This window comes from Serinus canaria, chromosome 4 (genome assembly GCF_022539315.1).
Source record: "Serinus canaria isolate serCan28SL12 chromosome 4, serCan2020, whole genome shotgun sequence".
NCBI classification, from domain to species: domain Eukaryota; kingdom Metazoa; phylum Chordata; class Aves; order Passeriformes; family Fringillidae; genus Serinus; species Serinus canaria.
In genome coordinates, this window is record NC_066317.1 from 55939717 (window position 1) to 55963526 (window position 23810).

General features: G+C 39.2%; 1 protein-coding gene across 12 annotated transcripts in view; it reads left to right on the forward strand.

The window, feature by feature from the left end:
- Positions 1 to 411: 411 nt before the first annotated feature.
- LDB2 (LIM domain binding 2) overlaps positions 412 to 23810 on the forward strand; it is a 213532-nt gene continuing 190133 nt past the window's right edge. For 5 of the 12 annotated variants that reach the window (XM_018925171.3, XM_009099677.4, XM_050973486.1 and 2 more), the window contains exon 1: positions 726 to 1031. In XM_018925171.3, coding sequence (XP_018780716.1) covers positions 900 to 1031 — 132 coding nt within the window. In that variant the 5' untranslated portion in view covers positions 726 to 899. Of the gene's footprint in view, positions 431 to 718; positions 1032 to 23810 lie in introns of those variants that run through there. The other 7 variants (XM_009099660.4, XM_009099669.4, XM_018925207.3 and 4 more) reach the window with 4 other exon arrangements.

Here is a 23810-nt window from a genome sequence, read left to right on the forward strand (position 1 = left end):
CGCTACTGGATTTATGCCCAGCAACGATCCCAAAAACTGGGAGCAGTCTCCCACCTAGCTGCCGACGCCTTCACGCCGGACAGCGGCGTCTAGAATGACCCATTTGTGTCGGGCTGACCCCCGCCGAAGGGCACTGCCGCTGCTTGTCCGGGGGTCCCGCTCTGCCACCCGCCCCTTTGTGCTTTCCCATTTTCTGGGAGGTTTCCGCGGCTGGCATCCGAGTGCTCTCCATTGTGTGAAGTGCAGCGTGCGGGGCTATTTCTTTGTGCCGGCCGCCCTCCGTGGCGTGCTCCGGGTGCGGCCCCCCGGCCCGGGCAGCGCGGAGCGGCCGCCCCGGGCGGGCAGCGGGCGCTGCGGGAGCCGTCGGGCGCGGGGGAAGCGGCGGCTGCCCGCGGCGGGCTGGCCGTGGCCTGTGTTTATGCATTTTGTAGTAATCACATTTCTGACATTACCCGCGGGGTGATTGGCTCAGGCAGCTTTTAAACCACCTATATGCTAACGAGCCCGCCGCGGCTCCGGCGGGGGCCTGCGGGGGGACAGCGAACCCCAACCCGCACCTCTGCCAGGCGGGGAGGGGGGGATGGCATTTCTGAACTAGTCGGCAGCGCGGACAGGAAATGACCCCTCCAGAAACTGCTGCTTTAAAACCGAGCGGCGGTGCCTGAAGCTATCCAGCCTCCCTCTCCGTGTCTGGAGCCTGTGCGCTCCCGCTCCCCCCACCCCCCCGCCCGTCTCCGCCGGAGCGGGCTCCCACAGCAGTCCCCAGCCAGTGCGTGCAGCCTGGATGTGTGTGTGTGTGTGCGCGCCGCTACTTTGTACTGTGAAGAACACACAGCCCATGTGCTCTGTATGGATGTTGATGATACTCTGTGTAGCTTGAATCTCTGCAAGCAGGCAAGATGTCCAGCACACCACATGACCCTTTCTATTCTTCTCCTTTTGGCCCATTTTATAGGAGACACACACCATACATGGTGCAACCAGAGTACCGAATATATGAAATGAACAAGAGGCTGCAGTCGCGGACGGAGGTAAGTCCCCCAGCCTTGTTTTCCTGTGCATGGACCGTGGTTGGTTTCAGCCCGAATTCCAGCTGAAGCGTCCCACTAGACAGTACAGTATATGCAGGCATGAACCATAATTAATTTAGTAGTTTAATTGGGTAATCCCTCATTATGTTTCCACGCAGAGCAACTCTTTGAGGAGATACCAGCTTAGGCTGAAATCATGAAATTACAGTACAGCACTTCAGGATTGATTATAACGCTGGTCTCAGGAAATTTCTTTGCCTTAGTGTGTTGTTTGTTAAGGATCCGTCCTGCTGGCATTTTCAGCTATAATATTGCAAAGTCTTGCTTCGGCTTTTGCACTAAATTAATTCTGGAATGTTGCAGGTTTAGGGGGGAGAGACGAACATTTTGGTTTTGTTCTGTGAACTCATTAAAATGAAAAATGGATGATAACTGAAAAGAGGAGCGGAGTTTTAAAAACTTATTCCTAGGCTACTCTTAAAGAACACATGTTTGGGACAACCGACAAGAGAAATTTGTGTTTACATTTAGAATGCTGTTGCTTTTAGCAAGAGAGATGGTCAGTTCACTACTTTATCATATAGCTGTCAAAAGTACCCAGTAATGTAAACTACATTCACTGTTGGTTATGCTTTGTAAAATGTGTTAGTGGTTTATATACCCTGGCTTCGAAATCCAAATCTGCCACTGCAAAGAACGTACTGAATGGGAGGGGGAAATGCTTTTGTCATTAAAACAAAAAAAAGAAAAAGAAATACTGGGGGCTGCATCTTGTTATTTACGTGGTTAAGTAAAGCACACTCACTTTTCAAGTCTAATGAAGTGAAAGTGAATCAGGCTGCATTTCTGTCCATGTGTCTGTGTTTGTGCAGCAAACATTCTTGTTGCTGCAATTTTTCATAGTAGTCTATTAGTGGTGCCCTGAAAAGACTTTTTAAAAGTATGAATCTTTTATAGTAAACGGCTTTATGTAGTGCCAAGTATCTGTCAGGTTTGTGACACACAGTGGGGAAGGATCTCAGGTTGGTCTGTTTGTTGTATTGTGATTCTTTAAGATAACATGAGGTTATCATAAAATAAGACACACATGCCTGAATTGTCAGCTAAGCCATGGAGAATCTGTGACGTTTAATGTATATGATACAGTTAACGAGATGTGACCTGCTTTCTGATTGGGTACCGCCACGGGGTAACTGCTTTTCTATCACTGTTACCACTGCCAGGCTTGAAACGTTGCTGGGGAGCAATAGGTGATACACTTGGTGCTGGCTAAAAACTCCAAGCAGCTCTTTGCTCCCAAAATCATGGCAAGTGTTTGTCGGTTTTGCCCTAAGTTGTTGGCTGCAGAGGGTTGCTGCCATTTAGAATGGGGGTTTGTTTGCTACTGCTCGTTTGTTACTGTCTTGCAACTCTGTTCCTTACATTCCTGTACATATTCATGTAATAATTTATAGACTTTTTCAAGTGAGAAGAGCAAATATGTATCACTGAGTAATTTCTTCAGAGTTTTATATACAACTTGCTCTAAAAGCTGTCAGTGCTAACTTAGCCTTTTTATATATTATTTTAGTAGAACTTTTAATACTTGACCAGTTCCTGATTGTAGCTCCTTTATGGATGTTACACTAGAAAAGTTTTTGAGGGACTTGTGAAACAACTTTCCCCTCCTTCATTGCTGAGGTGTGCTGAATTAAACTTCAGCACCTTTAATTCCAATTTTTGCTGCACGAATTCAGATGGATTGTTGTGGGCAAAAAGCAATAACCCACTCTTTCTTTCTAGGAGTGCCTTGCTAGGTTTCACCAGCATTTTACTTGGACAGTCAGTATTTAGTTAATGAAGGCCTTATGCTCTAGCATTTCTTTTATTTGGTCAGAATAAAAATTCTTTTGCTTTGTGATTGTTCCGTGTTTGCATTCTGGTTCTCTGTTTTTTCAGTTTATGAGCTCTGTGCTGTAAGCATTGTTGTTCATTGAAATGTGTTTTTTAGCTAACTTCAGTTAATCTCATTTATCTTCCAATAAAAACATCTCCATAATAAACACACAAAAAATATTAAACTAATTTCCTGGGACACTAAAGTGATTAGGTGTGGACAGTCTGTAAAGAATAATTCTGGCTTCTTGGGCAGGTCAGAAAGTGGAAGTTTCACAGTAATTTTATGCACTTCCAAGCATGTTTGGGATTGGTAGGTGAAGGCTTCTGGAGCATGTATAACTAACTCTAAATTTTTTGAATCCAGAGCCTGGTATGTCATGGAAGGAATGTGCTTATGCTCTGGGTGATAGAGGCTTTCTGCATGAACGTTTCTCTTCAGGCAGTCTTTGGAATAATGTAGGCACTGGTCTCTGAAGGAGGCTGCTTGTGCTCTGTGAGCCCCAGGGGGTAGGTGAGCGCAGGCAAAGCAGCTTAAGGCGAAAGGAATTACAAAGAAACCCTCCAAAAGACTGGGGGTAGCAAGCTGGCAGATTCCACATGGACCCAACTTGTGCAGAGGGACAGTGGCAAATGAGAATGCATTAAAAAAAAATGGGAAACTACTGCCTTTATCCCAAATATTTCCATGGAAAGCCTTTGGGATTTTTCTGGTTTCAAAAAACATAAAAATGTTCTTAATAACCCTGTAGAGCCAGATTCTCTACTGTCCCTTGCAGAGGTGGAAGTTCCAAGGCAGAGCAAAACATACCTAATTTAATAAAGTTGTACAGAGGATGGATGGAGAGCCTATGGAAGGAGCATCTGTATGTCATGTCTATCTGTTTTCTCCTCTCCCTTCCCACTGTAGTTCTCCAAAGTTTGCAGGTAGGTGAGAAATTAATATTAAAAACAAACAAACAAAAAAAGGCAATGAGCTGGTAGAAGCACCATTGGGGAATCCACCACAGGCCATTCCTAATCCTGCTCTCCCAGCAGCAGGGTCAATGGCTGGGGGAGGTAGAAGTGTTCTCAAAAGGGCTTAGGGCTTGGGGACCCTTCCTGAGAAATCCACTGCTTCCACTCCAGTTTCTATCAGCACTGGGTGGAAGGGAATAACAGTGAGTGTGAAGGATGTGCTCGGTGTATTAAGCAGACAAAGTACAGAGTGATAAAGAAAGGTCATTTAGATGCAGCATAGCTATCTTTGTTGTTCCTGTTTTCTTCAGGAAGACATGGAAGTCATGAAAATAAAGAATTAGCAGCTTTAGCCTGTGCTAGACATGCAAACTTTTGCTCTCCAAACTTCTTATAACTTTACGGGCTCCTCAGACAGAACCTACAACTGCCTTTTTAAATTCAGGGTCAGTCTTAGGCGAAGAATTCCAATCACACCCAGGCAGGGGGTGGTTTTATGATGTAAGTACTGGCAAAAGTCCACCACCTAGCTAATTCTTATGTGATCTAAAGTAAATTAGGGAGTCTGAGTTACTAAACAGTCTACAGGAAAACTGAACCTTCCTTAAAAGTTGTTCAAAGAAATCTAATGTGGTAATACTTTTTTCTAAATTAATACATGCTTTCTTAATAATACTTTGGGAGCATCCAGTGCCATTTTGTAATACATCAACAATCCCTATTTAAAGAAGTAAAATGAATATTTAAATGTTTAATAATCTCTGGCAGATCTAAAGATAAATCTTGCTTACTTCTCTCATAGTTGATTAACTTCTGGTTAAACAAAATGCAGCTGTTTCTTTGCTCTGTGTGTGGTTTTCAGGATTTCATTCCCATTCACTCATACTTGGTTTATCTTAATTTTTTTATATCTGTGTTAGTTTAACATTTCAAGAAAGGAATCCTGTTGTGGCATAATCAGCACTTTCTGAAGTTCTAGGTAGCAATACACAACATAAGTAAATGTCTCTGTTTTTCATAAAACTTGATGTTTAAAAGGCACCTCTTTTCCTCTTTGATGTTGTAAATCCTTTCTGTTCTAATTTTTAATCATTTGAAATTGCTTACACTTAAAAGAAAAAAGGTGATTATATCTTGTATATAATTATTCAGTAACATTACAGAGTGCTGTGAATAGATTGCTTAAAGTTGCTGACAGTTTAAAGTTTGAGGCGTTGCTTTATTGTCAGTAATCAAAGAAATGTATCAAGCCTTTCACTTGTTTATTTAGTCCCCTGTATTGTTAGAACTTTTGTGTATCACAATACATTAAATTCACCTGTATCTCTCTCTGTCACTACAAGAGATTATGCTTTACATCACCATTGGATGCAACACACAGCTTTCCCTCTGGCTAAGAGAGCAGTGTTTTTAAGGGTGACTAGAGACCTTGATTAGTAGAATATTTATTTTAAAGACAATCAGCTTAATCAAATGATATTAAACTCCTAGTAAACTGTATGGTGAATTTAACAAAGATTTCATGATGGAAAATATATAAAGAAAATTAAAAAGAAAATAAAGGAGGGTGTTATGATTATTTAAAAGCTGCTAAATGAACTGGAAGCTTATACAGACATTCATACGCAACCAAATATTTAATGCAAATCAAAGCAAAACAAATTTTCTGCAGTTTAATGAAAGTCTCTTATTTTTCTTTCTCACATTGCTATCTGATGAAATAATCTTCTTCTTCCTGATGCATTTTTAATAGATTAGTCATAAAAATCTATGTTGTGACATCACATTTGTTCGCCTAGCAACTTAGTATGGCAAACAGATCTCATACTGTGTACATAAGTCTGAGTTTGTCCAATGAGTTTGTTTATTGAGGGGAAAACATATACACTTCTGTTTTAAAGTAATTTTGAGGAAATATTCGTTCACCCACAAATATACTAATACTTAGCAATGCTAGGAACATGAGTAAAGCATTTTGAGAGTACTTATGAACTATGCTTTGCTGAAACTAAAAGGTCAGTGTTAAAAGAAAACCCTTGAATGCCTTAGGCAGACGCTGACTTCAGAATGGATTCAAGCCTCTTTTTACTGATTTTCTTTTATTTCATACATGTTTTCTGTCCGTTAAAAAAAATTCAGTTGCAGCTGCTTTCAATTAAAATTGTTGCAAACTAACAATTCTTATGAGGCCAGGGGAGAAAAAAAAGACTCCACTTCCTTTACATGTTGATCCTTAGCTTACGATCAGGGATATCTTGCTGCTCCCATCCACCCTCCCCCCCAAAAAAGTCATGTAATAGAAGGGAAACTGCAAACATGCTGCATTTGGGGGTAGGGGCTGGTGAGGGTGGAGAAAGAGTCACTGCAAAAGTGTAAGAATGGGTCTTGTCTGCAATCGTTCTGATCCTTACTAGATCATTTTCTATCAAGAAACCTTTTCAACTCTTCTTTTTTTTTTCTTTACTCGTTAAGCCATAAATCCACTTAGAAAAACCCCCAAACTTCGTCTTTCCCTGATGTAAACAAGATTTACTATGCAGATCCAGTCTCAAAATAGAAGCTGTTGGTTAGTGAGAGAGAACAAAATAGAGATCATAACAAGGAGCCAGTCCTGTGCTATTATTTAAGCTGGAGTTTCGCCTGCAGTAAGATTGCAAGATCAGATAAAAAAGAAAATAATTTGGGTTTTGTATATGCATTTTCTTTGTTTAAAAAGGGATAAGATTGCTGAACTCTCTGCAGTATTTTTTAGCTGGACTTCTTACTTCAAATGGTTTTTTTTTTTGCATCTCTGTGCCAGAAGTTGCATATCTACTATAAACACACATTTCAGCCATGCTGGTTCTTTGTTCAGTTGTTTCCTCCACAAGAAGAGTCTTCTTCCCTGCACTGTGCTGTGTAAACAGGTCAGGATAGATCCCCACATTTGCCAGGTACTCTTTTCCAGAAGTTGTTGCTGGGCTACTTGATGCCTTCAGTTGTGATTGTGAACAAGGTTGCCCCAAAGAGGCTGATGATTATTCTCCAAAAAAGGCTGTGGTAGGGCAGGACCTATTGGCCAATTCTCAATGGTCCTATTTATTACACAAAATTAGTAGTGAAAGAAACATCACCAAGCCCCTGGCTAAATTCTTCTCCTCTAAGCCTGCACCTTTCTTTTCCCTGGTACATTCTTTCTGTGTTTGGTTACTGTCAGAATTTCAGAGAGAAGGCAATTTATGGTAGAATGCTGTTTCTGTCACATTGTGGTTGACAGCCATGCCCTACTAAAACCTGTAAATTATTGATCTAGGCTGAATCTAGTACCATCCACTTGGTACTTCTGAGCTAACAGGGAATCAGCTAGAGCATCTGCAGAACTTGAACCTCAGTTTGGGACTATCTGATACCTCTGGAAAGAGCTCCAGTACTTGCATGCCTTAAAAGGTTAATGAAAAACCGACTGCTCTGGAAAAACGAGACCTTTTCAGAACTAGACATGAAGTAGAACTCAGTGTGTTTCTTAACCTATCACCTCTTCAGGATTCAAGAGTTGCTAGTCCTGAAGAGTCTTTGCAAAGGCCATAAATTTTACAGCCACAGGCTGTCCTCTCTGCCAGACTCAGGTCATCTTGGCATCACCTTGATGGTTCTGCACAATTGTCAAGGAGGCATGCCCATGTTGAAGCTTCTGGCTAGGGTCTGTGCCCATCCTGAGCGTACAGACTTGAATCAGAGACTCACAGAATGGTTTGGGTTGTAGTGCTTTTGGGTTCAACTAGAGCCAAAATAAAAGTATCACACTAGAACTTCTCCCTAAGGTCTTTCTCTTGTCAATATTCACATTCAGGTGCTTATCCAGAGCAGAATGGCAAACTCAGAACTGATGCAGTAAAGCCCACAGCTTTATGTATGTTTCTAAATGTCCTTAAATCTACTGCTGGGTCAGCTGCAAACCAAATAGTTTGCATCCTTTGGAGCACCTAATGAACTGGAATGTTGCTGTAAATCTGTCATACATGGTCTGCAGTACCTGTTGATATCCATCTTCCCTGGTTCTAAGCTTGCCAAGCCTAGTTAGCTGAGCAGGAGCATCACTCGTATGTGTATTAAAAGGGGGAGGGAGAAACCTAATCTCAGTATAGTTTTTACATCAGATTACTCACATTAAGCAGATTCAATATCTGTCTAGATCCCATGCATTTTACCCAACTGCAGACTATAACATCCAAAAAGAATTGCCTGGCTGAACCACCTTATCTGTTGCATTCAAAGTATAAAGAAACATCATGTGTGTAAAAAAGTCATCATATTTGGAACACTCTGATTAAAGCAGACCAAATATAGATTGAATCATAGATCCATTTTGCTTATTCTTGAAAAACTAAATACCTGGAAAAAACAACTGACAATATTTGAGTATTAATATGTGCAGTCTTACATTACATGTGCAGTGGACTATTTTGACTTTCCTTTTGGACTTTCAAACATTTGGGTTTTTCCTAGCTACATTTTTATTAGGTTATTTTCTAAAGTAGTAAAGTGAGAAAATTATGACTTTGAGCACTTTGTGCATTTGAAGTATTTTATGTACGTTATTGTGATTTTTGTTCCAGTTGTGTAGTTTTGCCTCAGCCATTAGCAGATTTTATCGGACAAATAGCTGCCATCTGTCCTAGAGCAGGTTACAAATAGATTTCTGAGATATTAATGACTACATTATACAAAAATGAAGCATTCTAAATCTTTAAATACAATAATTACATGAAGAGAGAAAAATGCTCAGAAAACAGGAAAGTAAATAAACTCCTTCATTTTTTTTCTTCTCATGCTGAAGCACCTTCAGCATACATCATCCCTTAGGAAGACAGTCAGCAGCACCAGCATTTCTAGCCATCTTCTGTGGACTAGACATGCTCCAGGGTGAGGTGGGCAAAGCAGGTGTGACACCAGCTTTGCCTCTAGGTTTGCAACCAGGACGACTCCTAATAAGTGGAAAAAGGGGAGATGAAATACCTCACACCTAGCCTGCTATGTTTTGTTCCTGTAGTTTACAAAAGTCTCATGCATGGGTCATTTGGCATTGGAGAAGACCTACAACTGTGTTTTACTCCCCCACACTCTAATAGTAACTTGCCTTTTGAGATTAATGCCACTCACCATCTTCCATAGCTCTTGTAGCTGGTTTAAGTACCAAAAATGTTACCATGTTACTCTATCTTGCATCACAGTGACGTGAAAGGAAAAGAACTGGTATATAATAGTTCCTTTAGAGCAAATGAACATAATTCTTATTCAGTGTGTTGCAAGAGGGACCTCCTTTATTTTGGCACTAATTTCGCCACCTTTTTTTTCCATACCAAGATGTTGAAAACATTCACAGAATCTCAATTTCACAGAATTTCACAGAATCTCTGATGGATTTGAGGTGTGCAGTTGCAATCATACCTTTTGCTTTAGTGGATGAAGGCAATACAATAGCTCTATTGCTTCTACCTAGACTTAATCACTGGAATATCAGTTAACCCTTAGGGTAATTAGGTAATAATGTTGATGATGTGATTTGAAGTATCATTTCAAGCAATTAGAAGTTCAGATATAATGTGATGCAATTATGCATTATATAGTGCATCTATCCATTTTACACAGCAAAAATTACCATATGTTTTTTGGGAAGCTTGGCATTTTGCAGTGACTGGGGTTCTGCTTGTATTTATGAACAGCATGCCTGTAAACTGTGGTAATAACTCTTTGAAGGCCACACCTAGGCACACTGCTGATTATGTTAAATAGCATAGGCCCATTTTAATGAATGTGTTGGCATGAATAATGGGACATGAAAAGCCAACACACTGGGTAAATGTTCATTACCTGAGTGCAACAAATACTACATGAAAAATTTCCGTGACAATTCACTGGAGTTTAGCAGTGAATTTGCTTTGGCTGTGTTCATGCTCTTTATGCTTCTCTGTGAATGTTTGATCAGTGGAGTTTTAGTCTTACAAATAATTGCAGAATGCAAATTTCAATTTATTAACCATTACTGAAAGAATTTGCTTATTTTATACAGGCTAAGCTGAGAGGCAGTGTTTCCTGTTTTGAGCTTACCTCCCAGATAGAACCATGATATTTAGAAATTAAATACACCAGAGATGAATCTCTGATTGCTTTGCAGTGAGGACTGACTGGTGTATGAATGTAAAGCAAATTAATAACAATGGCTGGTTGCAATGGGAAAATTACAAGTCAGTAAATATGATGTATGTGCATAATTTTTTCATGGAACGGAATGCTGCTTAGTGTGCAGTTGCATTAGAAAATGGTAAAAATTTTCTAAGCTTCCTGGCATTTTAAGCTCTAGCTCCATCTGTGCTCATCCAGTCAAAGATGCAAAGCAGTAACACACAATATATGACCAACTACAATATATAGTCTTACCAGAACATTACATGCTTAGACCACATTGCTTGTTATGAAGGACAAGCAGAAATATGTCATAAATTTGAATAATTAGTGCATTCAAATAAATTGTTACTAATTCCTAGAAACTCGTGGTAGAACAAAGTATTCATAGATTTTTTTTATTTGATATGAATGATTAGCTCAACTCTTTTCAGTACTTCCTAACACTAGCAGGGTTAATAATGCCAAGTGAAAAGATTGGCCAAGATGCCAGCGCACCAAGTACTTCTCTTGACTGGCGGTGCTGTAAGATTATTTAATGCCCGTATAAAAAACATCCTTAGGCAACCGAGTTGCACCTTGACTGATAGTTGCATCCAAAGGGCTGCACTTCTAAATATGCAGTGACTGCCTGGTAGGGAGCGGTGTTAGCGCTGGTATGTAACCTGAAGCCACAACCTGCGTGTCCAGACTGACAAGAATCCTACCACTTGAGCCACTGTGACACCTTGTGGCTTGTGAAGCAACACAAGCATCCTTTAGAAAACTAACAGGTAAAAACCGGAGGTTAATGGGTATTGACAAATGTCCTTTCACACAAATACCAATGGAAATCTCTTTGCTGGGTTACTACACTGTGTTTTCAAGATACAGTTAAATTAGGTGTTAGTGGGCTCATTTCTGTTTGTGTCTTTATAGCATGTATTTTACTGCTTAAGTGGCAAAAGCTGAGGCATCATTTTGCTAAGTCTGACATGCTGGTATTATCTCCATGGCTTTGGTGTTTGCTCATCAGTCAGATTACAAAAAGAAACACTGGTTTTGGATGCAATACAGAGTAAATATTTTATTTGTTTGAGACCACTAATTTGGTGAACCAAAAGAATGCTTGAAGGGTGAAGAGTACTTTTTGACACTGAGTATGTTTTAAACGGTAGCTAAACAGCAGCTTCAGCTCAGTTACAGTTAGCATTTGGCAATGAGCATGGAACACCGTACAGCCACGAATCTGGGGTTAAATAGATCGACACTTCAGCTGTGGATAGTTCATTAACTACACTGAAGTTGTATTTTGCTGAGAAATTACCATTAAACTTAAAATTTGGCCAATAGTGCATGGAGCTTAGAAAGAACCCTGCATCTATAAATGCTCAGGACCTCAGGGTACTGTACTGGTGTCTTGATTGTCACTTGTTACATCTTCAAATGAGCATGTCCATGATTTCTTCCACCATAGTCCTGAGCATCTGAGAGGAGTTGCCTGTAAGCTCATGCATTATGTCCCATAATAATTTCCTTGGCTCTGATGTTTTCAAAAACTAGGCAACAACTGGGCTGAAATAGTTGCCTTCTGTTGCCAAGACCACCTTATTGCTGAATAAGGTTTATGATGCAAAGGGTCTGCATCCCTCTTTTGTCCCTTATCTTCAGGTGTGTTCACAGGGCTGTCACTTAAGCATAATACATAGACAAACATGCCCAAACTTTCATTTAACTTGATGGTGTGGGGAAAGATAGCAGCCCAGGACTCAGGGTGTGTAATCTGCCTTATTTCATGCAGAGATATATTGATCCTTTGCTGACCTTTATGCTTGTAAAATTAAGTGGTTACTGATGCTTATATTACCTTGTCTGCATAATGTGCACCTTTACTATAAGGTTCTTGGGGCTGGAACCACCTTCTCTCTTCTTGTACAATGCTAGAACAGTAGAGTTCTGGTCTGTATCTGCAGCATGTTTTTATTATTGTGCTGTGTATTGTAACTAACTAAAGGCTAAAAGTTGGTAGTAGTATTTAAAATACTTTCAAATCCAGATCTATATATACCATTGTCACTTTGATGTCATAAATAAAACATTTTAATTGCTATTATGTGTATTTATGCACTAGAAAGAATTGTCTGACTAGAAGGTATCATAATAATCTAAGTTCTTGGAAGATGACTGTTTAATGTTATTAACACATTTTGTTACTTCTCAAGTAATTCAGCACACCCGTGCAAATCTATTGGTTTTGCCAAGGAACCACAAACATATTTAAGCCAGCATTCTGCTGGTTGATTTGTACATCTGATACTGTTAATAAATCTTTTGCTTTTTAAATGTGATTCTTCAGTAGCTTCATGTCAGTCAAAGAAGCCCGTTCTAATTCCACATTTTCTTAATAGTGGAAAAAACATCTTATCTGAAATTCTGCTGGACAGGCATATTATTTTTGATGGGAACTGGTGCTGTGGAATATGTATCTTATTTCATGATTTGGGGAGACAATATTGTAAAGTCTGGTAATAAATTAAGTTCTTGAAATATATAGAAATGAATCAGGGAGGTTGTTCTAGGGAAGAAAGGCAACACTTATTTTTTCTTTTATTGTTTGCACTCTACTGATTTAATTAGCCAGTGAGAACAGACCCACTTTGAATATTAAAAAGACAAAATCAACTTCCCCCTCCCCCGTCCCCACATCTGTTGCCTTTTGGAGACTACTTACAGTACCAAAACTACCCAGAGTCTAATGGATTCTGCTTTTTAACAGACATTACCTGTATTTGCTCACAAATAAATGAGGTACTTGGAAGTATTTTATTCTGGGTCTGAGGAAAACATGCTGTTTAAAATATCATTTTGAAAGGAACTGGGCTACCTTAAGCAAAACCAATGCATTTTTAGTGTTATACAAATGAAGTCAGCCTTGATACATTTCTGAATGGTGATCTAATAGAAATATCTTAATGGTTACCATATTATAGAAACTTAAATCGTTCCTAGGACTGCTTGAAAAAAGTGAAGTCCTGTGTGGGGTTATACATTGGTAAGGAGCAGGAGAGCATAGATTGATAAAACTACTTGAGTAATCTCTGCTCTGTTTCATTAAGCTATTGCCTTCTGCAGTATCAATTAGATGGACTGAATTCTGAATTTCAGTAGGGCAGTGAAGCAGTTTGCTGCACCTCTGCTGGGTTAGGCCCACCCTTGCACAGAGCTCCAGCCTTCTTTCTAATCACAGCCTGGAGTGTGAATATTAATGCCTTACCCAGATTGCAGTGCTGCAGGGCCAAGGCATCCTTGTCGGTGGGTCCTGCTCTGTGACCATGCTATTTTGACACCTTTTATCACCAGAATTGTGAATCCCTTAGCTTTGTTTAATGCCACATTTAAAGACATCAAAAATGGGTGAAATTTTTAATTGCATTTATTCTTGCCATTTTTATAGGCATACACTAACTACTTTCTTAAAATATTTTTCCTGTTGAGAGGAAAGAACTCCCCCAATTTTGCTGAAGGTGGCTTTTTAGAAACACAATTACCTATATAATTTTCAAGATTATTATTACTAATATATGAAACTATTAGGACCATGGGAACTTGGATAAACCCACCTGGTGTGCAAATTTTGTTACCAGAATAACTGCACTAAGGTTGAGAACAGTCTGTGTGATTATAAGAGTCAACTGAGAAACATAAATTGAGAGCTCAGCCCAGCAGTCTTTCCCTTCCTTGGAGATTGATGGCACACAGATGCACAATTGCAAATAACATAATTTGTAGGCCAGCAGTGCTGTTGTGATAAAAAAAGGGAAAAAAAGGGGAAAAAAAGGAAAACAAAAATCTTTTTCTCTGTCAGAAGCTTCCTAAGTTTGCTTCAGTTTGGTCTTGTAACTGCAGCTCCTCATCCCATGCAAAGATTTCTTCTTTAAGTCAATGAAATGAGCATTTGGTCCTATATATGAAGGTGTTAGAACAAGGTGCAAAAACTGGAACAGCAAAAACTTGGTTTTGTGGAACCAAGGATTTACCAAAAGGACTGGAAATATTCAGCTTTTCAGTGTTGTCCATAGTTTGCTCTGCAATAAAACTGCATGTTGAGGGACTTGTATCATGTTTGCACTTAAAATTTCACAAAATGCAAAAGGTATAATAGAAAGCATGGTTAAGAACAAGCAGCAGTCATTATTAAGGAGTATTGTGTGGCAAAACAAAGAACAGAAACTAGTGAAGTTTTTCTCAATCAGAAATTTATCTGGAGAGAAATGTGTGGCTCATAAATTAGCAGAATAGTAGGTAGATCTGGGAGGCTGAATGAAGTTGAGCTTATCACCGCTTTGAAAGTGGACTACAAAGCCCACATTGTTCGCTGTATTATTATAAATAAAAACAAATTTTGTAAGATTTGTCATTGGGGTTATTCTAATGCTGATCAAAACCAAATCCTAGATATGCATAGTTAATATTTTCCAGTGTTTTTTCTCCATGACCTGCTAGCTTCTGCTGCTTTACTAGGAAGGGGAAGGATGATAAAATAAAATTCACAGCCTTTTAGTGTCTGCTCAGCCTGCAACTGGCAGCATTTGGGGTTTGTGGCTGCTGACCTGGCAGACTTACAGCATTTTTATGACGTCAAGTGCACACATCATGGGTCTGTACAAGCTAAATACAAGCTTCAGCCTCCCCTCTACACCCCCCACCCCCATTTGTTTTCATTTGGGAGACTAAGGACTTCTCCCAGTAAAAGTAAGAGAGAGAGAACTGAGCTGCTTCCTGCACTTGCAAACTTGTGTGTGGCAGTGTGACCTGAGTTACTGGGCTCAGCAGCTTGTTTTTGTAGACATGCTTTCTGTATGGTGCTGTATTTGCTTGGTATGGTAAATGGTAACTTGCTGGTTTAATAAGTGAAAAATGGATGCAGCTAGCAAACCTGAACTCTGCTGAAATAAATAGCAGGTTCTTCATTCGCTTCAATATCACCAGCACCATATAAAGTATGGATTCCTTAGGTTGCTATTTGTATGAACCTTTAAGCTCTTTTGCTGAGAAAATGAGATTGAATAATTACATATCTACAAGGTTTTATATATCTTGACAAAATGTTACTGTCTGTTTCACACTCGGTTGTATTTAAAACCTGTGGGTGCATTTCAGGCCGCAAAAGAAGTTTACAAAATAACAGCCACTTGCATTCACAGTGGTACTTAATGATTTATTTATTTCTAGGAATTGCATTTGAAATTCCCAGACATCTAAAGCTTTTTCAGCATCAAACTGACCACTGATCTTAAAAAATCATCTACATCAGCACCAACTCAATCACTGACAAGGGCTGGAGGAAATGAAACATCTGGGATCTATTAAGATTTTTATTTATGCTTTTAAATATTGAAGTGTGCATGGCTGCTTGGCTTTTACACTTTGAGCATGAATCCATTAAAGAAAGCTCTCACAACACAAACAGTTGCAAGGAGAAGTGATTTGGGCTGGAAAGCTGGGACCCCACCATGGAATTGCAGAGGAAGGCGATGACTGTGGTGAACTTAGGTTTGTCTATTTATTGTGGTGGCAGAAAAGTTCTTCCCAAAGATAACTCTTTAATTTTCTCAAGGGTTCTTGCAAAAAACGCTTCACCCTTGCATTTATCTCCCTTCTGTATGCTATGCATTTGGTGTGCAACCTTGCTGCATCTTCAGTGGTAGGTGATGGCATGAAGTTTTGTTGCTATCAAATACACCCCTGCCTGTGCCCTCACAAAAGGACAGTGTGTTTGGTTATTAGCTTGCCCTTGCTCTGGGAAGGAGGCTCTAAGGCCAGGGGCTCAGGCTGTTTCCACAAACTCTGCTAAATCTGCATTCCTCTGGGGTCCTGGGGGTGCAGGATGGGGGGGTGGCAGCCTCTGAGCTGCTCTGTCACCGTAATAGCTAGCAGATTGTAAATACATGGTTAAAGACTGACCTATGTACAACAGGCAGGTCAGCTACTGGCTTTTCCAGAGATCAGTTAAGGAAAGGCCTGAGTGGGAAATGCAGTCAGGTTTTCCACAGGACAGCCCTGCACCTCGAAGGCAGCCTCTCCTGAACGACGCCACTGTTGTGTTGGGGCTGAAACAGCTGGGCCTGCAGACTGCTGATGCTTTCTAACACACCTCTGTGCCTTGCTCCTCCTGCAGCCAGTGCCTCTGATTGCTGAGCTGCAGAATGGCTTGGGCTGCTCTCGCTGCTGAGGTGCTGGCAGAGGGCAGGCTGCAGCATGGCCGGAGCGCCCTGCACTGCCAGCAGGGCTGCAGGTGGGGCTCCAGGTAGGCACCAGTGAGTTACTCTATCCCATTCTCACCAGGACCAGTCACCAGAGGGAGGAGATCTTGTAATCTGGGCTAACAAACCTGGAACATCACAGGCAGTTTGGAGGAAGATTGTAAATCCTATCTATAGTGGCTGGTGGAAAGGGAAGTGCAGTACCAGGTAGCGATCCCTCAGCTGAGACCAAGCCTCCCCCATCTTGCAGAAACACTCCTGTAAAATATATTTGGGATTTTGTCTGTGGCTTGCTGATCTCACTGAAGACTCTGAAAATAGCATCTGGAAAGAATTGACTGGAAACCATGTGAGTTTGGGGAAGAGGAAGGAAAAAGGATGCATTTTTTCAGAGAACAGGTGCATTCAAGGTAAGCTTCCCTTAGTGAGTTTTACCAGAATTTTCCATCCTTTACTTTTGGATTCATGGAAACGGGAGAATGATGCAGTAAATAGTGTCAGCCTTAGGAAGAGATAGGATTTCAGAAGTGACTTTCCAACAAATATATTAGTCTGAGTGACCATGAACACGCAAATGTTTAAATACCATTTTTTTAGACATTACTCACCTAAAGGGAACAATAAAAGCAAAAGGGTTTCCTAGTTTAGCACACAGTGCCTTTAAAAGGACATTTTGAAATTTCTTGTGACCTGACATGAAATTTCAAGACTGGATAGTAACCTGTAGCAAAGGTGACATAGTTAGTTTAGTTGTATTGTCTTGATGAGCTACATTTAAAACTTGCTTAGGAGGTATCTCACAAACTATACTGAAGCAGTAAGTCATGGAAAGCTAATCTATTATTTATTAACAAAAGTTAACTAGGTTGCACAGATTTGAATACCCTTTAGGATTTCCCTTTGGGTCTTTTCACAAGTACACATAAAAATGTTAGATACATCAGCAGAAAAACTTAAAGAAAAATGAAATTTGTTGAAGTTTCACCCAGAATCTGCATTGCTGATACGGGAACTGCAGTGAATACAGATGATCCCACTGATTATTATCATTCAGAATACCAGTGCTGTGGGTTTTCCCCTATAAGTGACATTGTAAGAGAGATTTATTGTTTTACAAGTTTAAATTGGCATTTCTCATTCATTTAGAGAGATGCACTATGTTGTAATACCTAGCAGCTTAAACTCAGGCTATGAATGGAAAAGCACATTTACAAAATCTTGGAGCTGGATCATGGTGTGGCAGCTCTGTGAAAGATTGCCTGCTCAATGATTAGTTGCAGCACTCCTACCAAATGCGTTTCAATTCAGTTTTTGTCACTGAGAAATCAAGAAATAGGTGGCTTATTAAAGGTGACCACATCCTTTTATGCAAATTTAATGCACTTGGCAGGTTTATCATGATAAATAGTCAGGATGAGATGGTTCATGATGTATCTCTAATCTCTTCTGTGAAGATGTTCATGTCTTGCAGAAGTAGCCCCTTGAGAGTTCAGATCTTTAGATGTATGTGACAGATGGTGATGTCTGCAGAGTCTCATAGACTTGCTTTGAAGTAACTCCAAATAGTGCCTTCAGTTAATGTTCAGTTTTTGCAAGTTCTCTTGCTTCATCTCTCCTTTGGTGCCCTCCTCTCTCCTCCATCATGTTGCATCCCCAAGTTGTTCCACATACTGAGAGGAACATGCACCACATCTTATAGAGTGCATTACAACTCTCTCCCCAGTCCTGCCATATTTTTGCCTGTAAAGCTGTTCTTCTATTAGACATCTTGCATATTTTAAGGGAAGTGATTCACAACACAAAAACAATAAAACAGAACAAATGTCTTAGAAAATCCCATCTATCATTCATGCATTATTTTTAGTTTTTTAGTAACTCTTTTGAGTAAGGAGCCAGCATCAGTGCCAGTGTCATATTTACTATGCTATGTTAATTATAATCAATTACCAATAATAATTAGGCCAACTTCTCTTTAGATTAGTAACTAGAAATGGTTAAATTTTAATGCTGCTGCAGGGGATCTGAAGGAACTCACATAATCAAAAAAAACACTGCAAAGCTTTTTATGTAAATCTTATTCTACTGGAATACAGCTAATGAGATATAATGATATAAAAGCATCAAAAATACATAAAAAAACCATCTTAATATTTTCACTTTTCATTATTTGGCCTTGATTGATCTGAGTTTGGATGGGCTTCTCTTCTAAAATCAAGTACCAAATTTCACGTAAAGTTTTATACCTGTCATGGTCCATCTCTAAGTTCCCATTTTAGAATCATTCTTCTTAAATATTGTTGTTACTATCACCACTACACATAACCTTGTGTGTAATGACTGGTAATGTTTAGTTTGGTATACATAAATTTGTAGTGTATAGATGTTTTTTGGCATTACTTCTTTCTCAAATGGAATTCCCACAACTTCTCAAGGAAAATTTGGGGAAATCATTAACTTCATGATTAGTCTGGTTTGAAAATTCTTGGGTTTGAGGTTGCACTTTTAGCCATCAATCTATGCCATTACCTAACCCCATTTAGGATGGTTGGCATTTTTTAATGACGTGTCAGTAATTAAATGTTGAAGGCACACTAGTACATCTTCATCAACATGTTTTAGATTCTTGTTATTATGTTTTGAAAACATTGTACTTTCATATCACACTGTAATTGTATTACAGTAGTAATAGTAGTTAATAATAACAAAGCCTTAAAAAGTATTACCACAGACCTGATCAGCTGTCTATAGTCTAGGAAAGAGGTACTGATGAATTGTACAATCTCCTTGTTAAAATTCTGCTTGTGAGTTAAGAAAAAGACTGTAGTGACTTTTCTGTCTCTGTGACATTCCCTTTGTTTTTGGTTATTGCTATAGCATGTCATCCTAAAGTGATTTATGGAATCCCTTTGACTGATTCTCAATTTATAACAATTTATTTACAGAGCAGAGGTATTATTTTGCTTCTGTAACAAAAAAGAAAGTCCAAAATTTTAGTTGCAATCTTTAATTTAAAGATACATATATTCTCTTATCCAATTGGTACTTTATAGTCTACATCTACAGGACTTCTATTTCTTACATAAGTAATTCCTGCAGTTCTAATGCAGACTCAATAAACACTTTAATAATCATGAGTCTTGTACTTTATTTTAATAAGTTATGTGATGGAATGCAAACTTAGATTACCCCTTACTCAGAGAGCCTGCCTGAAAGGTCACCATTACATTTCTTCTCCACCCATTTGTACATGGGAGTGAAACAATAATAGATAATGACCTGCTTACTGCTGCTGTCAGTAGTTAGGCCCACGGAGACTGAAGCAGTACCTGTAAGGTGCTGTGCTCCACCACAGACCATGTTAGAGCTGAGTGGACCTTGGAGCCACTGGAGCCAATATGGCCATGACCAGAAGATTCATTTGTTCTCTTCTCACCTATTTGACAATTCAGCTGTTAAAAATATGTCTGGCTTGTGTGAGTCCCTCTTGGTTGCTGCTGTTTTCGTGCAAGCCATGCTGGTTGTCTTTCCTTTGTTAAGCAGGACTCTTTCTTTCCCAACTTGCTTTCAGACCTAGACTTAGACCTCCTCAGTGCCATGTTCTGGTCTAACTCTCTTCTCTGGCCTTGGAAAGATTGCTGATAATACTTTGCCATGGTTTTACTAGTGAAGTTTAGCAAAAAATATTGAACTTGTCTGCATCATTTTTGAGCCTTTCTGGAGAGCACCCAACCAACCAATATTCTCACAATTCTAAATTTTCCAACTTTGATGTTAGTTTTTTGTAGATTTTTTTTTTTTTTGTTTTGAATGATGGGCACATAAGAAACCTTATTCACTATGATTCTGATAATTGTCATATTCATCATATACCTGCATTGCAAAATGAATATGCAATGCAATGGTCTCAGTGAAGAATGTCCTGAATAGTATATTCACTGCACACATTGTGAATCATAACCCAAATCTTTTATCTAGGGCATCTTTTGACTGCTTATGAGTGGATTGCTATCTGGTGATCTTTGGAGGAGAAAAGCTGCTTAAGTGGAGAGAAAAAAAATAGGAAAGAGGGGGGAAAAAAAAGATAATGCCATCAAGACTAACTGCTTCACCAGTAGGTAATATTTGTGCCCACAGAACCGATGCTACTTAGCAATCAATAATATGCACTGATAAAAAAGAAGTGGAAAACACAAAATATTTACTCAACAGTCTGTTTGCTTTTATAGTAGCAATAGTAGCAACCAGTCTAGGCTTTTATTTGCAAACTGTGAACAAAAATGGAACATCAAAATAACTGTGCAGTTTCCTAAATTTTTTCTTTTTTTTTTTTTGTCTTTCTTTTTTTGTTTTTTTTTTTTTTTTTTTTGGTCTCTTTGGAAGCCATTTACATGACTGTCAGTTTAGTAAATGAGCACAGTTTTAAACTTCAGGCATCACACATGATAGGTGTATAAACTAGCTAGAGCAATTCACTTACAGCAATGCCAGCAAAGCTCTGAAAGCTAAAGTAGATGCTAAAGCTAACTGATTGTCCTGGCTGTGTGGGCACAAACATGAAGAGATGGTGCCATCTCTTCTGTGTTGCTTGGCCAGACTGCCTGGAAAGAGAGATCAGGAAAAGACAGATTGGCATAAGCCCTCTTGCTCAGTTCCTGTGAACACCAAGATAAAACAGATTCAGACTCAATAGTACTGGGGGCCGGCTAGCAGAGTAAGGAAAATATTGGCAAAGTAACAGCTTTAGAACAGGGTTTAGAACAGCCTGGAGGCTCTTATTTTTGTGAGTCAGTAAGAGGAAAGATAGTTGATAGATGCTATTTAGATTAGTCAGCTTTGATGCTCTCTTACTATTACTAAGGATTGCTTGAAATAAATCTCATTTTTTTTTATTCATAGAGGAATATTCCTCTGGACGTAACAGAAGTGTTTAGCAGGGTCACCTAGTGATGATCAATACAGTAACTTGTTTTTCATCAGTGAAATGAGTGTGCACAATTCGCCTGTAACCATCATGTTTATGCAAAGGACAAAACTGATAAATAGCTTGAAATGTTACTTGACAATTTTCTGTGAGATCTAATACAGAGAAGAGAAGGTGAAGGACAGAGTCTACAAATATATCTGATATCTTATAGACGTAAGGAGCTGTAAAAGGAGATGATACTGCAGGATCCTCTTCTGCCCCCCTCCATGTAAGGAAAGAACATGTGCATGAAAGAAAGCAAAACAACATGATCTTCTAGCATTATCTTCAGCCAAAAAGTGGCAGTTCTTACCAAAATAATATAGGTTTTGTGTTCTCTATGGGAGAATATTGTCAAAAGGAGCAAATGAATAAATTCTCTATAAAATGTATGGGGTCAGGTCCTGTGAATTTCTCATAGTCGAGTCTAATATAAATTAGGAAAATGTAGAGCCTTTGAAAACACACAAGTCAAACCCCAAAAAAATTCTGTTGTTGCTTTTTCATCTAAAGTCCCCATTTGACTTTGTTTAAGATTCATATTTGAAATTTTAGTTAAAAATAATACTGTCAGCTTTATATAAAAAAACAAGACACCAGAATCCCTTGACAGTCGTGCCATAAACAGAACGTTTTTTTAAAACCTCACACCATTTATTGTGTATTCTTCAAATTTGCATAGTATTTTCTACCTGGTAGTATATATATATATATATATAATATATATATATATATATATATATATATATATATAATATATATTTTTTTAAATTCCTGTTTGTGGTGGATTTTTTGGAGGGATGTTTGGGAACTGGTTGACTGGCTGGCAGGACTACTGATAAGGGTTTCGTAAAAAATAACCAGGAAGAAAAACTCCTTGTTGGAAGCCTTTATTTGCCTTACAGATGCTAGCAAATTTTCTGCTTAAATTTTTTTTTTAATTTTGTCTGCATGTACAAAAATGAAAACTGATGCATTTTGTGGTTTCGTTGTCATATTTTAAACACTACCTCCATTGTGCAGTATCTGGATTACAAATATACCAGTTCATTTTCCTCTACTTCTGACCTGATATGCAGGCTTAGAGATCTCAACACAGATCCATTGAACTTCTTTAGTTCTAACTATAGCTCCCAAGTTTGTCTGCTAATTGATAAAAATAGTAAACAAAGACTTCAAGTGATCATCCTTACCCACGCGCACAACAACAACAAAAAAAAGGCAAAAAAGGGCTGGATGCTTGGCTTGAACTGCCAGACATTATCTGTTTAAATTCTCAAAGAGAGTGAGTGAAATCTGCATAGAAACTCAGAAAGAGCATCTATAGACTGAACACTTTCTCACATGTCAGTGCTCTCACAGGCTGGCATGTCAGAAAAGGCTTTGCAGTTTTGTTTTTTAGGGTGTCACAAGCTAGCACAAGCATGCAAGCCTTCTTCATTGCATGAAATTTTAAGAAATAAGTTGGATCACTGAATGAATGGAAGGAGGGAAGCTCTCAATGCTTGCAGTGAAAGTTTAACATATGAATTACATGCTTCATCCTTCAGCCCATCTAACAGCTCTTGTGCACCTGATAAGAGCTGGGCTGGCATATCACTCTCTTACAGTGAAACAATTTTTGAAGAATGTCCTAATCTGCCTGCCTAGAATCTTGTATTAATACTCATTGCATTGTATGTGAGTACTTCCCAAGTGTCAGAACAACAATGATATCTCTCTCTTCCTTCCCCAGCAGGGATGGAAACAGTTAGTTTGTTCTTTCGTCATAAGGGAACTCAAAAGGGGTCAGGGAGGCAGGATGGTTAACAATATGGTTTTGTAACTTAGCTGGCTGGGTGGATTTCATCTCCATTGTTGCTTTCTTCCTGCTTTGTGGTGGTTGCATGCTCACTTGCCAGCTTCCCTTCCTGGTCATTGGCACAACTCAAAAGAGGAAAGGAAGGCTCTAAGTGGCTGGGTGCAGAATTGAGGCTGGGAAGAGGTGAGGTGTTGTATGAAACAGACTGATAAGAGGCTTGATGACACGATCAGATAGAGGAGCTTTAGAAGGCTAAAGTCAGACCTGCTGAGAAAGATTTATTGCAGTAGAAAGAGGTCATGTATTTTTCTCTTGTGAAGCCCCCCAGGAATGGACTAGAGTGCAGAGAACGATGTGACAGGCCTAATAGTAAAGGAAGATGAGTTGGTTTTCTCTCACAAACCACTGGAGAGGAAGTAATGCACTGAATTGTATGGGTAAATATGCGAGGTGGAAGGTGGATAGCTGGGGGCAGGTCTCAGCTTTGCTGTAGTTGGGTGCTGTTTAGTACCTCCTTCTCCCAAAGGCAGTGACTTTACAGGATCCTTCTAGCAGACTACTCGTGTACCAGAAAGTGACTGAATATATTTTTGAGGGAAACAAAAAATTAAAAATCCATTGCTGACAATAAATATTTATTTATTTATCTCAAAAGCATTTTAGCAGTGTCTACCTAACCTTTGCATGACAGCTGTGAGTGATTTCATCCTTTAATCTTCCGAGATAGTTTGGATGGAAGAAGGGAAGTAGAACAGGAAAGACAAGGTGCTGCTGAGAAG